The sequence below is a fragment of the Oncorhynchus keta genome, chromosome 1 (genome assembly GCF_023373465.1).
Source record: "Oncorhynchus keta strain PuntledgeMale-10-30-2019 chromosome 1, Oket_V2, whole genome shotgun sequence".
NCBI lineage: Eukaryota > Metazoa > Chordata > Actinopteri > Salmoniformes > Salmonidae > Oncorhynchus > Oncorhynchus keta.
In genome coordinates, this window is record NC_068421.1 from 51,471,846 (window position 1) to 51,494,294 (window position 22,449).

A 22,449-nucleotide genomic window follows, 5' to 3' on the forward strand; every position below is an offset into this window, starting at 1 on the left:
TAACAACATTGGAACTGCTATTTAGTTACATATCCATTGTGAAAAACAACAACAAAAATACATTGCCTCTACAAAAATTGGAATTGGAATTAGCATTAGAACACATTCCTGGCCCTCTCTTCCTCTCGCGCTCACCCTCTTTCCATCTCTCCCTCCTTTCACCCCAAATGCTCTTCCAAGTGGATTTTTCCATCTGCACAGAGCGTTTATTAACAGCCTGTGGCTCTGACATCAGACAAATGATCTGTCCATCAGAGTACCAACAAACATCTTCCTTTGGACTTGGCCAGAAGGATTTGTTGATGCCATTCCGGTGCGTGCACTTCACCTTAATGTCATGTTCCTCTACATCCATGATGATGCCAGGGTATCCTTCATGGTCATAATTGACACACCACTCCCCTACGTGATTAAGTTCACTGGTGCCAGGTCGCTATGTGGTGTCAGCCTTGTCATGAGATGCAGGGAGCTGGCTAGATAATGCAGGGTCAAGGACAGTCCAACATGCCACTATCCTTCTTGCACAGACAAGTAATGTCCCTGTTTTTGAATTTTTTTTATCTGGCCTGGTGAGACACTGATAACCTGATGAATCTTCATCATTCCTTTAATGGCATCTCAGGCAGGCGTCTGAGGTGAGAAGAGATATAGCATATGATACGATATAAAGAGTAACAAACAACTTTATATATTTCAAAACTCAACCAGTTACTGTACAAGAAAAATGTATGTGTGTATGGGGAGGAAGGGGGGTTACTTCGGCTCTTGCCTCAACATCACTATCAGTAATGAAGAACATCTCCGCAGAGGAAGAGAGGAGCCCAGGCTGATTTTCAGGAGTTGAGGGGGGGTGTTTGGGACGGCAGCAACGCACTGGCTCTTGAGTATCCTTTTTGAATTTCTCTATTTCTTCCTTTCTGTACGCTGCACTCTGTCACTGAATCCTTCTTCCCTGTCTCTTAATCTTTCCATCTCTCCCGCTCTTTCTCTAGATACTCTTTCCTTCTTTCTGGGTCAGCAGTGCGTCGTTCTCTGTTTTGCCGCTGTCTTTCAGCTGCACTAGAAGGAGTTGCCATTCCTTCAGAACGACCTGATTTCAACTGATATTTATTTATTCTTAAAATACTATACATGCTATATATATACTAATTATGTGATACAATTTATGAAGAAAAACATATTTTGCAACCCATTACTGCAAGATATCCATTTCTCCACCATTTCTCCACTGTTGAGTGCATGTCCACTCTGTTATGTGGATAATAACAGGGTGGACATTTTGAGCTAAAATGAGCAACTATGCTCCAAGTGATTGTGATTAAGCGAGTATAATGGTTGCCACTTGAAAAGGAATGTGCATTGTTTGACAAATATATTTTGAAATTATGAAATTTGATTAACATCTTTTGTAAATTTGCTTAACAGGGTGGACATGTTATGCTTTCCCACATCACATCACCAACACATAATGATGAAAATGTAATTGTATGAAATCCAGGTTCACCACAGTTGTTTTCCTGCAACAGAAGTGACATAATTTCCTGTTTGTGATGTCATTGTAGAAAATATATATTTTCTTAAAGTGCCAGTAACCACAACGTAACAGGGTGGACAACAACTTTGAGGACGTACAGAAAATAGTCAGTATTCTTATAAAAAGTGCAGCATTTTACATAAAGACTATACATAGGATAACATTTAATTTTTTTTTAAAAATAGGAAATGTATATATACATTTTTAATGTATACATTTATTCCTAATTATTCTCGTTGAAGTTGATTGAGCAGCACTTAGGACATTTAAAACTTGCATCCTTCCACGGAAATAAAATAGGTTAAAATGTATCAAATTTAGTTTGAAGTCTGTCATTGCGCTTCTATTATCATGAAGGCATACACACATAAGGATCCTTTTTCAATTTCATCCAGTGTATATTGTTTTTATATACAATTTTGAATGATTTATCTTGAGGACAGAAAATAACACTTTTAACGAGATTGACCCTGGTGTTGTTTGTCTCGGGCCGGCAAACACCGGCTTCGGGGGCATTATTCATTTCATACATAATGATTTACATATTTTAATTCACTTTATTTTGATGAATACATTCATACTATTTCATCCTTCCATAATAAGTTGCAACAGTGGCCTCCTATATGGTGCATAAAATATGCTTTGGTGCATAAAACCTCTTGTCATGATATAATCAAAGATGCACATGCATTGAGGAGACTAAAGACGTGTAGACGGACTAAAGTTGGAAGATACACTATATCTTTATTGTTGTTGATATCTAGCATACCATCATCTCCATCTTGAGCACAATAAAATAATTTAAACAAAACAGGATGTGGTTTATTTTTCTGTTAGCCTACATAAATATCATGGCAGCCTTTGGGTTTCGTCTTGCTGAACGCAAGCTCAAATGGTCAATAAGAACCAGTGTTGCCAACTGTTTTTCAGGGGAAGTTTAGATTTGTTTATTTATTATCATATTTTTTATTTGTAAAAGTAATATAAACACAACACATTTTATATGATCAGATATTTTTAATTTTTTAAACACAACACATTGAATTATTAAACAATTACACTTTATTGGACAAATACATTTGATTTATTTTCAAGTATTAAACCTACACATTCTGAACAATTATATTTTTTAAGCAGTGTATTGGTAGTTAACATGCTACCTAACTGATCAACAATTATAGGTACAAGCTAATAACAAGGTATATATATGCTATCTTATTGAACAAGCAACTTAACTCAAATAATGATGTGTGCGCTAGGTATCACTCTCCAGCTCTCTCCAGGTTGTTGTGCTGCTTGGCTGGCTAGCTGCTCAATGGTTTCCTTCAGATATTGCCACTGTTCTCGCACACACTGCAGTACACACTGTCACCATCAGCTGTGTGTCTCCGCCAGTTCCAGACAGTCCACTCCTTGCATACGTACTGTAAATATGATGAATCATAGATTGGTAAGGAAATCCTCTTCATCTTCACTGTCCAACTGCATTGTCACAGAGCTGGAACCAGCAGTAGAGGATGGAGTGGCCACAGTATGCTGCTGTGGTGCCAAACTGCAGCAGAACTTCACCTGGTAGTTTATGCTGGTAACAAGTATCACCAGCCAGCTTCAGTCCGTACCGCACCAGGAGTATGGAGTTGAGAGTGTGCAGTGACATTCTATTTCTTAACTTTGACTTAACTTTGACTTGACCACACTCAACCTCCGCATTTGAGTGTGGCAAGGAGCGGGCAGCGAGTGCAGCTTTGCACAGTTCAAATGGATTTGACCCGGAAGAGTCCGTGTAGTTATTGACTTCACTCCAAAACTCGACTGTATTTTCAGTTGATTCCCACCTAAACAGATGGATGTTTCTCCATTGGGAAACAATTGTATCAATTGTTTGGGGCTGGTATTCCAGTAGCTACGTTAATAATTTCAGTGGTGCCTTTATTGTGCTTTAGCGTTTCCTTAACACTGAACAAGGCCATGTTTCACAAGGCTTCAAGGTTGTCTTGGAGCCTTGCTTAAAGCAACAATGCAGTTGATGCACCATCTCCGAATGACCTTTTCTCCACTAGCGCAAAACTGAGTTGGTACAACCGTGCTCTCGAAAAGGTACCCAAGGTATGGTGATGGACTGAGATGTCCATCAATGGCATCCTTCAGGACATCAATTTTTGCCATAGAGTTGACTACTCTGCTGCAAATTGATGTTAAGAGGTGTGCCAGATTGTCAAAAAGCTTGACAGGATCGGTTTGCTCTCCCTCAAATGTCTTCACTGCAACTTGTATGTCGGACAGGATTGATTTCAAGAATGTCAGGTAGACATAGTTGGTCTTGTCCACGTATATGGCGTGGAGCACATCCGCCATGTAGCAACGCTCACTGGTATTGGTCACCTCAAAGTGGAGTTTCAGTTCTTCCTACTGGCACAATATACGAGTTACCTCAGGCTCAATTGATAGCCAATGTATAGCACACACTTTGGTGATTTGCAGGGGTTTCTGGCCACAATTAATGGTGGCATACACTGCTTTGTACACCTCGCGCCGTTTTGGGGAAATGGAAAACCAGTTGTAGGTTTCCCTGATTAAGTACTCAACAATCCTAGGGATGGTTTCTTTGGATGCTGCACTGACAGACAATTGTGAAGAATGGCACACACAGCGGATGAGTACCAAATTGGGCAATGCACATTCTTCCTTACAAATCTTGTGCACCCCAGCCATCACGGACGCATTATCAGTACCAATACCCCGAATAATCTGTTTTTTTTAAGGTTACAATTCTCCAGAAACTCGACTACCGCCTTTGCTATTGATCTGGCATCGCCCCCCTCCAATTTCAACCAGCCCAAGAAATGTGGACACAACAGTTATTTTTTTTAGCACTGAAATACCGAATCACCACACCCAGGTATTTCGAGACACTGACATCAGTGGACTCATCCAAAAGGAGACTGCACTTCTGTCACGGGAATCTCAATCTCAATCTCAATGTTGTAACTGAACTATTTTATAACGCCATCTGTATCCTAGAGGTTGTAAGGCTCTACGTTTTAATAAACAGAGTCCCAGCATACAATTGGTCAGTTCTTTATTCAGAGAGCTCTGCCCTCTCAAGTTCAGAGCCCAACTTTTACACACACACACACACACACACACACACACACACACACACACACACACACACACACACACACACACACACACACACACACACACACACACACACACACACACACACACACACACACACACACACATACACGTCAGTCGAGAACCCCACCCCGCTTTAGGCGGGCTGTATTATTCCACTGTACACTTACATTGTTTATCATATTCTGCAACATGTTTCATGATTTTCTGCAAGCCTAACAGTTTCTCCACTTCACGGATGGGGACAGAATGTCCTGTAAGGAACACAATGTTCTAATTCTATCCTGCCTGCACTGCACACATGATCAACTTATAGTCTTACGTGTCTAATGCATTTCACACACAGGGATACAGTTTCAGGGTGAAATATCTTAGTTGTTATTTTAAACATACAACTTATTCTCTCAACTTCTCATCCCCCACATCTGATGTTACCCTTTTGAGAACATGAGGAGCCAGTACTCCCCTAATAATTTCTGTGCACTTGGTGCAGTGCATTTGGAAGTTTGTTGCTGCCACAGAATCTGAAAAGGCAGCTCTGCAAGCCATATACCTAAATGGTCGCATGCTAGCCGCTAGCTTTTGCAGTTATCCACTTTCTTAACCAACTGTGATCATGTAGACTGCGTTGTGGAGTTGTTCGGTTTTTATTTATTTATATGCTTTGCTGTAGCACAATGTTTTTTGATGTCATACATTTTTTTCAAGCATATCTGATTTGCAGTACGCACAGTATGCCCGACAATCATCCCCAATTACTGGCTTCAGCCACCCTTTTAAATTCAGGTACAGACTCCCACTCTTTTCTGTACTTCTGGTTGTAAAATTGTGATTGAGACATGTTGATTGATGTTGTAAGTTCTGTTCAAGATCAAACATTTGTGACCAACTATATTCATTGGGTTTGTCTCGTCTCGTCGAACGCATACTACTGCTGCTGCAGTCAGCCCCAGTGTTGCCAACTGATTTTCAGGGTGTTGCTAGAGGCAGGTTGATTTGTTGCTAAAAGTTGCTAAATGACGTTGTGATGTCATTGCGTGATAACGTAAAACTGCGTCATGACGTAAGATATACAATAACGTCACTCAAATTGACTGGCCATCTGCAAAAAATATGATTTGACATTTGTTCAGGTACAGACTCCCACTCTTTTCTGTATTTCTGGCTGTACAATTTTGATTTAAACTTTTTGATTGATGTCGTAAGTTCTGTTCATGATCAAACATTCGTTACCAACTATATTCATTGGGTTTGGCTCATCGAACCCATGCTACTGCTGCTGAAGTCAGCCAACAATTATTTGCAATTTGCTGAAATTGCTGCTGGCCTGCTGCTGACGTCACTCACAATGCACTTTTGCAGCCAGGCACGTGTGTTGTAACTGAGTGTGTGACAGAAAAAAATCGTTTTTGTGTCATTTAGAGAGAAAATGCGTGCATTTTAGCGTTTAAGTCACTTTTCAAAAGTTGCTAAAAGTTACAAATATATTTTAAAAAGTAGCTACATTTGTTTCTAGGTACTGTTTGAAAAAAAGGTTGCCAGGGTACTCTGAAAAGTTGCTGAATCTAGCAACAAAATTGCTAAATTGGCATCACTGATATGAACTGCGAATTCCATATTCTTGAAGAACTTTGCGTTACCTGCCTATATGAGCTGTTGTCGCGTTGTCCAATCAAAATGCTGTGTGGAGCGCGCGCTGTCACTAGTCCAACGCTTTAGTCGGGTAAGTGCAGTTCATTCCGCAGCACAGCTCTGTATATTATTTATATTCCTGCGAAAAACTTAACCTAAATATCTTCACAAATATGGATGTTTATAACTATATGAATTTATGGCGCGCGTGAAACGCCAAGAAAGCCTAATGAAATGTACGCTAACAATGTTATTACTTGCGTACTAAAACAATGTTTAAAGTCCAGATGCATCGAGGTTATACTGCACCTCTCTCATGTGCCAGCAATTGACAAATTGTTTGGTGATTTCAGTGAATTGTATCAGACTGACCAAGGTATATAGAATGCGAAATGGGAAAGTGTAAATCCTACACTTTGGTCGTTGTGTGGTCTGTCTCACAACTTGATTATGCAAAGAGCGACTGACCTCCGTCGTTAATTATCAATGACCAACGTTCTGTTCCAACAGTGTCAAATGGCTTCAACATGGCAAAGCGTTCAGTCCATGCGCCAGTGGATTTTAGAGAATGGAGGTATTTTCAGAATTTGTGTACAGTCTTTATGATAGGCTACTGTTAATCAAAAGTGCACTCATTTCCTTCAGCCTGTCCTATCAGGAGAAAATAAAGCCTATGACCTTGTCACATTGTGCTGTTCTAGTGTGAAGGGTTAGTGAATGAAATGGTGGATGTGTATCACAGCTGGCAATGCAGCCAATTCTTACATAATGTCTGCTTTGTGGCCAAGAACACAGTACATCACAGGACTGACATGAAAATTGGATTATCTAGGTGCAATTGATACACACACTGTAGAACATGCATCACTAGCCTCCCTCACACAGTCAACAGATATCGGAATATAGGCTACTACAAATACAATCAATCCATGTATTCATTAGTGCACTCCGTTTCAAACCGTAGCCAAACAGAAAGTGAACATGAGTGGCTCTTATTGGACAAGTTCAGGTTTCCCCTTCCTGTTTCAGTCTGCTTTCTTCTGTTTGGTGCCTAGTCAATATGACTCAGTCGTATGTATTAGTACTACAGTGATGTGTTTCAGATAAAAGGACAGACCCATGGCTACTGGTCTACTCCCCCATGCCAGTGGCCATTATATTCCTCCTCTATCTTGGTGTGGTCTGGGCTGGGCCCAAGCTGATGAAACGCAGGGAACCAGTTGATCTCAAGGCTGTACTCATTGTCTACAACTTCGCCATGGTCTGCCTGTCTGTCTACATGTTCCACGAGGTGTGCTTTTCCTACTCCCATCAAAAAAATGTGTGTGTCTGTGGCAGCCACAGAACTGGGACTCATTATGCTTTATAATGACATGTTTCACCTGACTTATAAAGTGCTTTGATGTTGCAGTTCTTGGTCACGTCCTTGCTGTCTAACTACAGTTACCTGTGTCAACCTGTGGATTACAGCACTAGTCCACTGGCGATGAGGGTGAGAGTGCATCTGAAAACTCCCTATTGTACAACAACCGTTGGACCTCTGATATAGTTGACCTAAGTGGCCTAAACTCTGTTTCTTCACCAGATGGCCAAAGTATGCTGGTGGTTTTTCTTCTCCAAGGTCATAGAATTGGCTGACACGGTAAAGCACATTGAAAATCAGGGTCGTATTCACTAGGCACCAAACGGAGGAAAAAGTACTGAAATGGGGAGCGACTAATTAACAAACATTTGTTTTCCATTCCAAAACTTTTTCTTACAGTATGCACTAATGAATATAGCCCAGGCCAGTATTAGCATCAGAGTCAAGAGAAACACTGGAAGCCCATTCTAAACCCATTTCAAACTCTTAATTGGCAGGTGTTCTTCATCCTGAGGAAGAAGAACAGTCAGCTGACTTTCCTGCATGTCTATCACCATGGCACCATGATCTTCAACTGGTGGGCAGGGGTCAAGTATCTGGCTGGAGGCCAATGTAAGACTTGCATGACAGAAACTAGGGCTGCGGTCCAAACATTTAAAAGATACACCCTCGTCCACTTACCCTCATCTTATGCCCTTGGGGGAATCCCAGTCGCCATTTGGAGGGCGGTCCAAATGATTATCCAAGCAAGGGTAGTTTGCAACATAAGCCCCTCAGCCCTCGTTTTTAGTCGTCTTTGCGAGTATACAAGTATGTTCACTCCGGGCCCTGAAACTTCCCATAATTCAATTCACTACGATTGTACATCCGCTAAGAAAAGTCAGCGAAAACTTAACATCAATGGAGAAGTCAACATACAAGTGTAAGTAAAAACGAATGCAAATAAGTTAGAAATTGTGCTATTAATGCACATGACGGCACAAACACGTCTCGTAAATGTGTTTTTGTTTGGTTAACTTTTTGAAATTGTTGAAATAGAACATTTTCCTTCTTCAGAAGTTCCAGCTAGGCGGGCTAACATCAGTTAATTAATTTACTAGCTATCATACAGTAGGTGTATATTAATAATGCTATATTTAATATAAGTAGACTTGCACTGCTAATTGACTGTAGCGCATATAAAGCACCCCCAAACTACCGGTGGCTGAAAACACAATCATCGCGGGATGAACAAGTGACGAATTTCCGGCCAAGGGTGGTCCATTTAAAAATCATTCCTTCCTCCCTCGCCCCGCAAGTGTACACTCGTCAGACGTGTCCACTTCATTTGAGGGTGGAGGGGATAGGGTGTGTCTTTAAGTGTTTGGACTGTAGCCCAGAAGTTTTTCCTAATCACATGTCCTGACCTGGAAAAACTCTGGACCATACTTGTTAATGCCATAGATTTGTTCAATACCTGCTTCATTAACATCTTATAACATTTTGTTATCAACTCCCGGGTAGGCACTTCTCATTACCTGGGAGAATATATTCATAATAGTATCACAATGGTATCCTATAACAAATTGTCCAAACCTGTCATGACGTAGAGGTTGTGCAGCAGATGGCCGAGACGTTTTGTGTTCCTCTGTCTCCTCATAGCATTCTTCATCGGCCTGCTCAATACCTTTGTGCACATCGTGATGTACTCTTACTACGGACTGGCTGCCCTGGGGCCTCACACGCAGAAGTACTTATGGTGGAAGCGCTATCTGACCTCACTGCAGCTGGTTAGTGGCTTTAGCTTCAGCTCGGGATACATCTAGTAGGGCTCAAACATAAAGTGGGTAGGCTTGCACTTGGGCCTCGTATCCTGAACCTAGATTAAGCCTAATCGTGGATGAAAAAACTACTTCAATGGAGAAACGTCTTTGAGCATGCTTTTTAATCCAGGACTAGGCTTAATCTGTGTCCAGGAAACTGGCCCTTTGAGTCTGTGGATGAGATTATTTGAGAGCTTAGGGTATTGGTACAAAACAGATCATGTTACGTCTATGAATGGATATAGTGTAATAACGTATCTGGAAACTTTCTGAACCCGAACCAATGTTCTGCCGCCTGGTGTTTCAGCTCCAGTTTGTCCTGTTGACCACTCACACTGGCTACAACCTCTTCACTGAGTGTGACTTCCCAGACTCCATGAATGCTGTGGTGTTTGCCTACTGTGTCAGTCTCATTGCTCTCTTCAGCAACTTCTACTATCAGAGCTACCTCAACAGGAAGAGCAAGAAGACATAAAGGCTATGGACAATCACGCACTCACTGTGTCGTGCTGTACCTGAATTAAATTCACTGTCAAATGTAAAACATTTTTAATACAGTATCTGGAGATGCGTTGTTTTTGTGAAGCGTTCTACAATGTTCCCTATGGTCTCTACTTCCCACTGGGCGGACGTCAATTCAACGTCCACTCCACATTGGTTTGACGTGATTTCATTTCAATTGCGTGGAAACCACGTTGATTCAACCAGTGTGTGCCCAGTGTGTTATTGATGGCCTTGACTGGCTGTGTACCAATGAATACATCTTTGTCATTCATTGAAAGGAACGAGACCGACATGGGTATTTTTGTTTGTCACGTAATGCGCCATACAACTGATGTGTAGAGTTAGAGGAGACATTTTGCAGGTTGTCTCAATTCAGCGGCATTACTTTTCAGAGTGCTAGCGTGAAACATTTGGTTTGTATGCAGCATTTGAGAATGCCCACAAGAGGGCAGTGTCTGTCTATGGTTGGTGCTTCACTTACCAGCGTGTCAACTGCAGTGGAACTGTTCGCCACTTATCTAATTTGCCTGCCACTTGAAAATTCCCATCTGTATACACTACTTTATGTGGTACTGCTGGTTATATCTTGGGCACATACATTTAACATTATAGCAAGATATATTGTGCTTTAGTTATTTGAAACTTGTAATTAGGCAAGGATCGTGCACTTTGTGCTATAACCATGTAATAACACTAAGTGAGGATCATCGGAAAATGAGAAGAATTCCTGAACACTGTTTTATTTGAATTGCTCCCATAATTAAAATGGTCTTCTTTTACTGTGCCATGGCATTACCCTGCACCTGCGATAATTCCATAGATGTGCATACCACCGTAAGAAGAAGAGTCACCATCTGTATTATTGTAATTAGCATTTATTTCTTAAACTTGGGAATAACAAACATTCAGAAGATCGCTTTAAACAAACTGTACATTTATACACATGATAAAGTAGATTTTGACTGTGTTCCAGAATATTTCACACATGACCATCCACCACCCTTCCATTTACCATCCAGAAATATCTTAAGACAATTCAAAACAAATAAACAAACACACAAAGGAATGCAAACAATACATTTATTTTCCACTGTTAAAAACAACACGGCAAAATGATATATATTTGTCTACATTTCAGTTCTTAGTAGATTGAATGATGTAGAGACGGAAGGAGAGAGAAAGAGGAGGGAGTTCTGGAGTAGGTCATGTCTCCGTTTGTGTCCACTTGGTATCTGTTCGGGCAGGGCTGTAGGGAGCTCTGTCGTACTACAGAGGTACGACAGTTCTTTCAGAGCAGTAGAAAAAGCTACAAAGGATGGCCATTGACCAGCGGAACCATGGAATAACGTATTATACTAGGGTCTATCTCAATACTCTAAAATGGCATTTCCTAGTCCCCCTTCATCCACCCTGATCTAACAAAAAAAAAGCAACACGGAGGTCTGGAAGCTACCGATTGGCTTGCTTTCACTCAGCTTGTTTCCTTTAGATCAGTACAAACTGGAACGGAGACCAAGGAAAGGCTATCACCTCAGACTATTGAAATGCATACTCCATGAGAGGCCCGTATAACGGTACATAGGGCAGCTTTACGGTCCTCTATGTCTCTGTGTAGACAGAGGACATCTGGCTCAGGCTGCGGTCGAAGCTGTTCACCTGGAAGAAGATGCTCTCCTCTGGGCTGGAGGAGAACTGGCACCCCCCTGGCCCCTGGAGGTCCTGGGCCAAGCTGAAGCCTGAGGGAGGAGAAGTCATGACTCCTTAGATTACAAGCTTTGATGCTACGCTTAGGTGTGTGTGTGCGTGTGGTTGATCTAACCGACATCAAGATATCTTAATATTCTGTCTTTAAAAAGTCATGAATTGCCTTATCACACAGGCACATACAAGATACTTCTTGTTTAGGAAGTGAAGAAGTAGGCGAAAAGACAGAATAAACACTAAATTGCAGAAAAAGGGGGTGCACATGAAATGTCAGAGGAGGAGGATGAAAAGGAGGAAGTAGAGGTGATATATCCTAGAGTCTCACCTGCCGCAGAGCCACCGCTGGTGCTGGACATGTGGAAGCCATTGTGTTGGTGGGAAGTGTAGCCATGTGAGTCCGCTGGTAAGTGACCACCACTCACAGACTGCTCCATTCTGTAGGAGTCTCCAAAATGGAAGCAGCTCTGAAAGCTGCCTTGGTAATCTAAGGAGAGAAGGAAGGAGAGAGTGGAGAATTGAAATAGAATTACTAGAATGGGAAAAGCCCTTCTCCCCATGGCAATTTAACTGGAACACTCATGGATACACTAAATATGGCTGCTAGACGCAAAGACTTGAATGGGAATACCTGTTTTAGTCAATCTATTTCTATTTATTCGTTTGATTTATTTATTTAACCTTTATTTAACTAGGCAAGTCAGTTTAGAACAAATTCTTATTTACAATGATGGCCTACCAAAAGGATAAAGGCCTCCTGCGGGGCCAGGGGATTCAAAATAAAAAGAAATGAAATAAAAATATAGGACAAAACACACATCAGCACAAGAGAGACAACACAACATTACATAAAGAGAGACCTAAAGACAACACAGCAACGGTAGCAACACAACATGGTAGCAGCACAAAACTAGGTACAAACATTATTGGGCCCAGACAACAGCACAAAGGGCAAGAAGGTAGAGACAATAATATATCGCGCAAAGCAGCCACAACTGTCAGTAAGAGTGAGGTAAAGAGGGGGGTAGAAAAGGAAATAAAAGTGTATGAAAGGGGCATTCCTTGTGACCATACAATATGGTATGTTAAGGAGTGATTATTATGTTTGCAAAGTGATTCCATATACTGTGTGGCTTCGAGTTATTATAACGCTACATTTGTGTTAGCGCGCAAACTCTTCCAGTTCCTCAGTGGTAGCGTTTGTCAATTGTCCCCCTTCTCTTTTTCTACTCAAGTAAATGATAATGTGAAAGCAGCCCATTTCTGGAGCGCTTTACGCAACTCCCCGACCACAGCGTGGTTTGAGAGACGTCCATGCGTAGATCTTTAACAGGGAAAGCTGTGTTTAAGGCATTAGGGAGCGGGTCTGGAGTGACAGCTAACTAGAGCAGCCTTGGTGGAGCTCTGAGAGAGAGAGAGACAGCTGACTACAGAAGGCAGCGTTTTGTTGGCTAATTCAGAGCAGAGGAGGCTTCCGCTTGTGGTTTCGCCTGCTCTGTCTCTCTGACAGCAATCTTCTCTCTCTGCGCAACGCTAAACGCTCTGACAGACCTACGGGCCGTGTCCCAATTCTACAACACCGCTTCCTCTACTTGTGTCCTTTCATGTTCATATGGTGGTAAAGTGTGAGGCCTATTCCATGGAATGGAATGTTTTAAAAGGTGCCGTTAGACATGTATTGCATAGAACTGCTTGCATGATCTATTCTACATGACAGAAAGTTGAGTCGATAGCGTAAAACACATTTGAATCTTTAACCAATGCTCTGAGGCTTCCAGCCCACTAAATAGTCCAGTTGGGTTGTATTGAGTCTGGTCAGGGCTGATCTTACCGTCACTGGCAGCCTGGTGGTGGTAATGAGAGTAGGGCTTGTGGTGGGGGTGGATGTGCTGTTGCTGCTGCTGCTGCTGCTTCTCCAAGGGAGGAGGAGTGCCTGTACCCTTCATCCCTGGGGAGAGCAGAGGACCCGACACCCTACAGGAGAGCGAGAGTGAGAGACATAATTCATTGTCTAATTTCCAAATAGTTACGCCTAATCAGATGCTCAAAAGTGCATCAAGACAATGGTTCCCTGTGTACACTCTTAACAACTGTGGCTACATATGATTTGTTGAATCAAATGTCTCACTTTATCAAAGTGCTACGCACTCGGCAACACGTGATCTAACCGACACACTGGGGCAGTTAAAGAGTCCTGAACACCCCTCAGAAGAACACATGTTGGACTGTATGTACTGTAGTCAGTAAATGGAAACGTCCTCCACCTATCACATGTTACGATCTAAAGTCAACAAACACGAGAGGGTGCATTCGACTGAAACCGGGCTCCCCGTTTCCTTTAACTCCTTGCCTTGTGGCCTGGGAGGAGAAAGCCTATTCGTGTTTACTTTCTCCAATATTTTAGAGATGGCATATGAGCATGACATGTTTGTCACAGAACGGCTCGGGGCGGGCAAGCAACGACCAATGCTTCCTCATAGGCTTTCTGGATTGTGATGAAGTAAATCAAGCTTTGTCCGTGGTGGTATTAGACACAGATGTGTGCAAGCAAATAGTTAGAAACGTTAAGCCGAATAGCTCCAACTAGACGGGACTGTGCCAAATACCCGAAAGATCTGTGGAGTGTATTTCCCATGTTCTTCAGTTCACACTTCAAAGGGTCACACTTTGCGTTGAGTTCACCGCATTTCACAGAGGAAGGAAAACAACAACAAGGGGTTGAATTGCTTTTTAAAATAGAGTTATAACTAACAGATGGGAACTTGTTCCAACCGCTTGAATTCGAAACATGGTTACGCTATTAGGACGTTGGAAAAACCTGCAATCAACGTGAAAGAAGTCATGGAAGGCAGTGGGTTTTTGGTGAACTTCTATTGCATTCAAGCGTTGTGACAGCAGATTGTCAAAAGGATACCACATGCTCTTACATAAATACTGTCACAGAAAGCATCAATTGGATGTCATCCATTCAGCTCTTCTACCTATTCAGAAAGCTGCACTCTCTAAACGTTTTAGTCTAACCTCTTCCTGCTGTGTCCAGTCATTTACATTTCAAACAAACAGGAAATGTCAGATTATTTTTAATGTAGCATTCTACAATATACAGTTGAAGTCGGAAGTTTACATACACCTTACTCAAATACATTTCAACGCAGTTTTTCACAATTCCTGACATTTAATCCTAGTAAACATTCCCTGTCTTAGGTCAGTTAGGATCACCACTTTATTTTAAGAATGTGAAATGTCAGAATAATAGAAGAGAAAATGATTTATTTCAGCTTTTATTTATTTCATCACATTCCCAGTGGGTCAGAAGTTTACATACACTCAATTAGTATTTGGTTAACTAGGTTCAAATGTTTCGGGTAGCCTTCCACAACCTTCTCACAATAAGTTAGGAGGAATGGGCCAAAATTCACCCAACAGAGCTGGTGTAACTGAGTCAGGTTTGTAGGCCTCCTTGCTTGCACACACTTTTTCAGTTCTGCCCACACATTTTCTATTGGATTGAGGTCAGAGCTTTGTGATGGCCACTCCAATAGGACTTTGTTGTCCTTAAGCCATTTTGCCACAACTTTGGAAGTATGCTTGGGGTCATTGTCCATTTGGAAGACCCATTTGCGACCAAGCTTTAACTTCCTGACTGATGTCTTGAGATGTTGCTTCAATATATCCACATAAATTTCATACCTCATGAAGCCATCTATTTTGTGGAGTTCCACCAGTCCCTCCTGCAGCAAAGCACCCTCACCACATGATGCTGCCACCCCCGTGCTTCACGGTTGGGATGGTGTTTCAAGCCTTTCAAGCTTAACATCCTTATCATTTATCGCCCTCCAGGTCCCCTCGGAGAGTTCATCAATGAGCTTGATGCCTTGATAAGCTCCTTTCCTGAGGACGGCTCACCTCTCACAGTTCTGGGCGACTTTAACCTCCCCACGTCTACCTTTGACTCATTCCTCTCTGCCTCCTTCTTTCCACTCCTCTCCTCTTTTGACCTCACCCTCTCACCTTCCCCCCTACTCACAAGGCAGGCAATACGCTCGACCTCATCTTTACTAGATGCTGTTCTTCCACTAACCTCATTGCAACTCCCCTCCAAGTCTCCGACCACTACCTTGTATCCTTTTCCCTCTCGCTCTCATCCAACACTTCCCACACTGCCCCTACTCGGATGGTATCGCGCCGTCCCAACCTTCGCTCTCTCTCCCCCGCTACTCTCTCCTCTTCCATCCTATCATCTCTTCCCTCTGCTCAAACCTTCTCCAACCTATCTCCTGATTCTGCCTCCTCAACCCTCCTCTCCTCCCTTTCTGCATCCTTTGACTCTCTATGTCCCCTATCTTCCAGGCCGGCTCGGTCCTCCCCTCCCGCTCCGTGGCTCGACGACTCATTGCGAGCTCACAGAACAGGGCTCCGGGCAGCCGGCGGAAATGGAGGAAAACTCGCCTCCCTGCGGACCTGGCATCCTTTCACTCCCTCCTCTCTACATTTTCCTCCTCTGTCTCTGCTGCTAAAGCCACTTTCTACCACTCTAAATTCCAAGCATCTGCCTCTAACCCTAGGAAGCTCTTTGCCACCTTCTCCTCCCTCCTGAATCCTCCTCCCCCTCCCCCCCTCCTCCCTCTCTGCAGATGACTTCGTCAACCATTTTGAAAAGAAGGTCGACGACATCCGATCCTCGTTTGCTAAGTCAAACGACACCGCTGGTTCTGCTCACACTGCCCTACCCTGTGCTCTGACCTCTCTCCCTCTCTCTCCAGTTGAAATCTCGCGTCTTGTGACGGCCGGCCGCCCAACAACCTGCCCGCTCGACCCTATCCCCTCCTCTCTTCTCCAGACCATTTCCGGTGACCTTCTCCCTTACCTCACCTCGCTCATCAACTCATCCCTGACCGCTGGCTACGTCCCTTCCGTCTTCAAGAGAGCGAGAGTTGCACCCCTTCTGAAAAAACCTACACTCGATCCCTCCGATGTCAACAACTACAGACCAGTATCCCTTCTTTCTTTTCTCTCCAAAACTCTTGAACGTGCCGTCCTTGGCCAGCTCTCCCGCTATCTCTCTCAGAATGACCTTCTTGATCCAAATCAGTCAGGTTTCAAGACTAGTCATTCAACTGAGACTGCTCTTCTCTGTATCACGGAGGCGCTCCGCACTGCTAAAGCTAACTCTCTCTCCTCTGCTCTCATCCTTCTAGACCTATCGGCTGCCTTCGATACTGTGAACCATCAGATCCTCCTCTCCACCCTCTCCGAGTTGGGCATCTCCGGCGCGGCCCACGCTTGGATTGCGTCCTACCTGACAGGTCGCTCCTACCAGGTGGCGTGGCGAGAATCTGTCTCCTCACCACGCGCTCTCACCACTGGTGTCCCCCAGGGCTCTGTTCTAGGCCCGCTCCTATTCTCGCTATACACCGAGTCACGTGGCTCTGTCATAACCTCACATGGTCTCTCCTATCATTGCTATGCAGACGACACACAATTAATCTTCTCCTTTCCCCTTCTGATGACCAGGTGGCGAATCGCATCTCTGCATGTCTGGCAGACATATCAGTGTGGATGACGGATCACCACCTCAAGCTGAACCTCGGCAAGACGGAGCTGCTCTTCCTCCCGGGGAAGGACTGCCCGTTCCATGATCTCGCCATCACGGTTGACAACTCCATTGTGTCCTCCTCCCAGAGCGCTAAGAACCTTGGCGTGATCCTGGACAACACCCTGTCGTTCTCAACTAACATCAAGGCGGTGGCCCGTTCCTGTAGGTTCATGCTCTACAACATCCGCAGAGTACGACCCTGCCTCACACAGGAAGCGGCGCAGGTCCTAATCCAGGCACTTGTCATCTCCCGTCTGGATTACTGCAACTCGCTGTTGGCTGGGCTCCCTGCCTGTGCCATTAAACCCCTACAACTCATCCAGAACGCCGCAGCCCGTCTGGTGTTCAACCTTCCCAAGTTCTCTCACGTCACCCCGCTCCTCCGCAGTCTCCACTGGCTTCCAGTTGAAGCTCGCATCCGCTACAAGACCATGGTGCTTTCCTACGGAGCTGTGAGGGGAACGGCACCTCAGTACCTCCAGGCTCTGATCAGGCCCTACACCCAAACAAGGGCACTGCGTTCATCCACCTCTGGCCTGCTCGCCTCCCTACCACTGAGGAAGTACAGTTCCCGCTCAGCCCAGTCAAAACTGTTCGCTGCTCTGGCTCCCCAATGGTGGAACAAACTCCCTCACGACGCCAGGACAGCGGAGTCAATCACCACCTTCCGGAGACACCTGAAACCCCACCTCTTTAAGGAATACCTAGGATAGGATAAAGTAATCCTTCTCACCCCCCTTAAAAGATTTAGATGCACTATTGTAAAGTGGCTGTTCCACTGGATGTCATAAGGTGAATGCACCAATTTGTAAGTCGCTCTGGATAAGAGCGTCTGCTAAATGACTTAAATGTAAATGTAATGTAAATGTGTTCTTCGGCTTGCAAGGCTCCCCCCTTTTCCTCCAACCATAACGATGGTCATTATGGCCAAACAGTTCTGTTTTTGTTTCATCAGACCAGAGGACATTTCTCCAAAAAGTTCGATCTTTGTCCCCATGTGCAGTTGCAAACCGTAGTCTGTTTTTTTTTATGGCGGTTTTGGAGCAGTGGCTTCTTCCATGCTGAGCGGCCTTTCAGGTTATGTCGATATAGGACCCGTAGAGGTTTTACTTTGGATATAGATACTTTTGTACCTATTTCCTCTAGCATCTTCACAAGGTTCTTTGCTGTTGTTCTGGGATTCATTTGCACTTTTTTTTTTTTGCACAAAGTACGTTCATCTCTAGGAGACAGAACACATCTCCTTCCTGAGCGGTATGATGGCTGCGTGGTCCAATGGTGTTTATACCTGTGTACTATTGTTTGTACAGATGAACGTGGTACCTTCAGGTGTTTGGAAATTGCTCCCAAGGATGAACCAGACTTGTGGAGATCTACTATTTTTTGTCTTAGGTCTTGGCTGATTTCTTTTGATTTTCCCATGATGTCAAGCAAAGAGGCACTGAGTTTGAAGGTAGATCTTGAAATACATCCACAGGTACACCTCCAATTTACTCAAATGATGTCAATTAGCCTATCAGAAGCTTCTAAAGCCATGACATCATTTTCATTTTAGTGTATGTAAACTTCTGACCCACTGGAATTGTGATACAGTGAATTATAAGTGAAATAATCTGTCTGTAAACAATTGTTGGAAAAATTACTTGTGTCATGCACAAAATAGATGTCCTAACCGACTTACCAAAACTATAGTCTGTTAACAAGAAATTTGTGGAGTGGTTGAAAAACTAGTTTTAATGACTCCAACCTAAGTGTATGTAAACCTCCGATATCAACTGCACACATGGAAACCCAGTAGGCCCTTGTCAGTATTAAAGGAGATCTGGGTGATACATTTAAGATGTCTTCTGAGTGCATTTCAACCCCCAAAAAAAACAACCATGCCTATTTTTTGAAGAGAAAAATAATTGTACTTAGTCCATTTCCAGAAACAAATATCACATTTCTGCTCTGCTCCCAACACCTAACTTTGAACAAAACAGATATCCAGACCAGTAAGACACAAATCTCTATAAAGAGGCAAAATCTCCTCACAAAAATCCAACAGCCACTTAGTACCCTTTTTCCAGTTGCGTTTCAAGAATGCCAACACATAAACTGTTGCTGTGTTACTATGTGCCGTGGATGGATGCATATGGTTTGCAGTACGGGCTCTGTGAATGTGATGACAGAGAGTTACCGGAGGCAGCGAAGCCCTCAGATGACTGCTCACCTCTAAGGCCAGGATGACATAGCTCTAACTGTGTGAGAAAGCTAGGTCAGTACCACCCAGTGCTACCACCTGGCACAGCCTTTCTACACCCCACAGGAACAGATTATGTTTCAGGCACGGCCAGGGCTCCCTTGAAAACTAGATTCTCATCTCAATGGGCATCACCTGGTTAAATAAAGGATGCATACGTGAATAAATAAGGCTATGTCTAATAAAAGAAAGACGTGCTAGAGATACGTACTTCGACTGTGTCCATATATAGACCTTTCTATTTGAAACCTCACCCTCTGCACTAACAACGGACTCATGCACGTCCTCTTATGCTACCACATATCCTAAAGCAAACCCTCTCTGTCGCTCTCCTGCCTCTTGAGCTTAGAGAGCCACACGCCTCTCCACTGAACACACACGGAACCATTTGAACCAGCGCAGTGTCGAACCAACGTCTTCTCCCTGCCTAGCGTTAGCATTAGAGCATTAGAACGCTTGCTAGCAGCGAGCGTGGCTAATCCGTTCATTGGCACGGGCCCAGTGCCACGGCCATGTGTTTCTGCGGAGAGCGGCGCTCCCCCGGGAGCTGCTGTCAGCACAAACTCAGGAAACAGTTATACTGTTCATATTTTTACAAGCAGCCTCTATGTGCAGCTAAAGTGAATCATAAGCTAATCACTGCCAGCTGCCGCACGCTCAGGCTCAAGGAATGAGGGGAATCTTTCATACGCTGCACCGAGTATAAATCTCTCCCCTGGTATTCACCTTCCCTGATAATCCTCCATCCTCCTTCTCCTCCTCCTCCTGTCATTACTGCCTTTTTCCAACCGGCCGTCCCTGACCCCTTCTTCTGCTGTGAAGGAGTGGTTTAACCCCTGACCCCTGAAAGATTGATATAGAGGCTATTAACAGATAGGCTACTGGCTATTGGTCGAGATCAGGGGCGGGATGACGAGGGCCGGGGAGAGATGTTGAGGTGAGCGTTTCAGAGTGACGGGGTGAGTGTAAAAGAACTGAGGGCCAAGTGTTTGAGGGACCTCACTGCTTGGAGCATTCAGCCAGATAAGCTTTGACTCCGATTACTGGCAATAGTACAGTGGATAGACTATGGTTCAGTGACTGTGACTCAATTGACCTGATTTAGTGATTCACCCCCACATCTCTCACCCAGTTAACCTAATGTATAATACTGAGTGAATATGGTAATAAGGTAATACGTCAAAGTGAACATGATGATGCAATCTCTATTGCACTCCACGCTGCCCTTTCCCACCTGGACAAAGGGAGCACCTACGTGAGAATGCTATTCATTGACTACAGCTCAGCGTTCAACCCCATAGTGCCCACAAAGCTCATCACTAAGCTAAGGATCCTGGGACTAAACACCTCCCTTTGCAACTGGATCCTGGACTTCCTGACGGGCTGCCCCTAGGTGGTGAGGGTAGGTAGCAACACATCTGCCACGCTGATCCTCAACACTGGAGGCCCTCAGGGGTGCGTGCTCAGTCCCCTCCTGTACTCCCTGTTCACCCACGACTGCATGGCCAGGCACGACTCCAACACCATCATTAAGTTTGCAGACGACACAACAGTGGTAGGCCTGATCACCGATAACGATGAGACAGCCTATAGGGAGGAGGTCAGAGACCTGGCCGGGTGATGCCAGAATCATAACCTATCCCTCAACGTAATCAAGACAAAGGAGATGATTATGGACTACAGTAAAAGGAGGACTGAGCACACCCCCATTCTCATCGACAGGGCTGCAGTGGAGCAGGTTGAGAGCTTCAAGTACCTTGGTGTCCACATCACCAACAAACTAGAATGGTCCAAGCACACCAAGACAGTTGTGAAGAGGGCACAACAAAACCTATTCCCCCTCAGGAGACTGAAAAGATTTGGTATGGGTCCTCAGATCCTCAAAAGATTCTACAGCTGCAACATCGAGAGCGTCCTGACTGGTTGCATCACTGCCTGGTACGGCAACTGCTCGACCTCGCAAGGCACTACAGAGGGTAGTGCGTACGGCCCAGTACATCACTGGGGCTAAGCCTGCCATCCAGGACCTCTACACCAGGCAGTGTCAGAGGAAGGCCCAAAAATTGTCAAAGACCCCAGCCACCCCAGTCATAGACCGTTCTCTCTGCTACCGCATGGCAAGCGGTACCGGAGTCCCAAGTCTAGGACAAAAAGCTTCTCAACAGCTTTTATCCCCAAGCCATAAGACTCCTGATCAAATGGCTACCCGGGCTATTTGCATTATGTGTGTGTGTGTGTGTGTGTCCAACCCCTCTTTTATGCTGCTGCTACTCTCTGTTTATCATCTATGCATAGTCACTTTAACTATACCTACATGTGCATATTACCTCAATTAGCTCGACAAACCGCACATTGACTGTACCAGTACCCCCTTTACTTATTATATTGTTTACCTAATACCTATTTTTTTTACTTACAAATTGAACTTTTGGATAGGGCTTGTATGTAAGCATTCCACTGTAAAGTCTACACCTGTTGTATTCGGCGCACGTGACAAATAAACTTTGATTTGATTCCGGGAATACGATTTGATTCAGTAGACATAGACTGAGCCCTGCAATAAACTTGGCTTCATGAACCTCTACGACAGAGCAAACGGATCAGGACTATGCATTCCAACCGGGACACTGTAACATCACCCTGGGGCTAAAACAATCCAGTCAAAATGATTCACATTCCTACAACCCAAGCAGGTATGTAAGGAGGACATGGACGTTATCAGCACTGGACTATCTGTCAGGCTATATATACAATCTATAATAAGCAAAAAATACAATTGGCAGTGACGCAATCCTTCGCCGTTCTAGGATCTGTCCTCTAAGTCTTGGTTCTGTCTACAAGGTTGAGGGGGATGGAAAGATGGGAAGAAAGACGGAAGAGAGATGGATGCTCAGGATGAAGATTCATGAAGAAAGTTGCTCTGCTCCTCGTTCG

General features: G+C 44.0%; 2 protein-coding genes across 3 annotated transcripts in view; one reads left to right on the forward strand and one right to left on the reverse strand.

Moving 5' to 3' along the window:
* The first annotated feature begins 6,225 nt into the window (after window positions 1-6,225).
* Window positions 6,226-10,760, forward strand: elovl8b (ELOVL fatty acid elongase 8b). The gene is made up of 8 exons (XM_035775380.2): window positions 6,226-6,398; window positions 6,818-6,881; window positions 7,411-7,598; window positions 7,719-7,799; window positions 7,893-7,949; window positions 8,168-8,282; window positions 9,312-9,439; window positions 9,780-10,760. The coding sequence occupies exons 1-8, from the start codon at window positions 6,324-6,326 to the stop codon at window positions 9,945-9,947; spliced, it is 876 nt and encodes a 291-aa protein (XP_035631273.1). The 5' UTR covers window positions 6,226-6,323; the 3' UTR covers window positions 9,948-10,760.
* A 262-nt stretch (window positions 10,761-11,022) lies between these two features.
* LOC118387194 (zinc finger protein GLIS1) overlaps window positions 11,023-22,449 on the reverse strand; it is a 130,115-nt gene continuing 118,688 nt past the window's right edge. For both annotated transcript variants that reach the window (XM_035775371.2, XM_035775367.2), the window contains exons 9-11: window positions 13,509-13,651; window positions 12,006-12,164; window positions 11,023-11,712 (exon numbers count right to left, since the gene is read on the reverse strand). In XM_035775371.2, coding sequence (XP_035631264.1) covers window positions 11,576-11,712; window positions 12,006-12,164; window positions 13,509-13,651 — 439 coding nt within the window. In that variant the 3' untranslated portion in view covers window positions 11,023-11,575. The remainder of the gene's footprint in view (window positions 11,713-12,005; window positions 12,165-13,508; window positions 13,652-22,449) is intronic.

What these genes read in the sequence shown, in the direction of transcription:
- elovl8b (XM_035775380.2), top strand. Translation starts at nt 6,324, where the DNA reads ATGAGCTGTTGTCGCGTTGTCCAATCAAAATGCTGTGTGGAGCGCGCG. An exon ending in GTGGATTTTAGAGAATGGAG is followed by an intron (nt 6,882 to 7,410) that starts GTATTTTCAGAA and finishes GATGTGTTTCAG; the next exon opens with ATAAAAGGACAGACCCATGG. An exon ending in ATCTGACCTCACTGCAGCTG is followed by an intron (nt 9,440 to 9,779) that starts GTTAGTGGCTTT and finishes CTGGTGTTTCAG; the next exon opens with CTCCAGTTTGTCCTGTTGAC.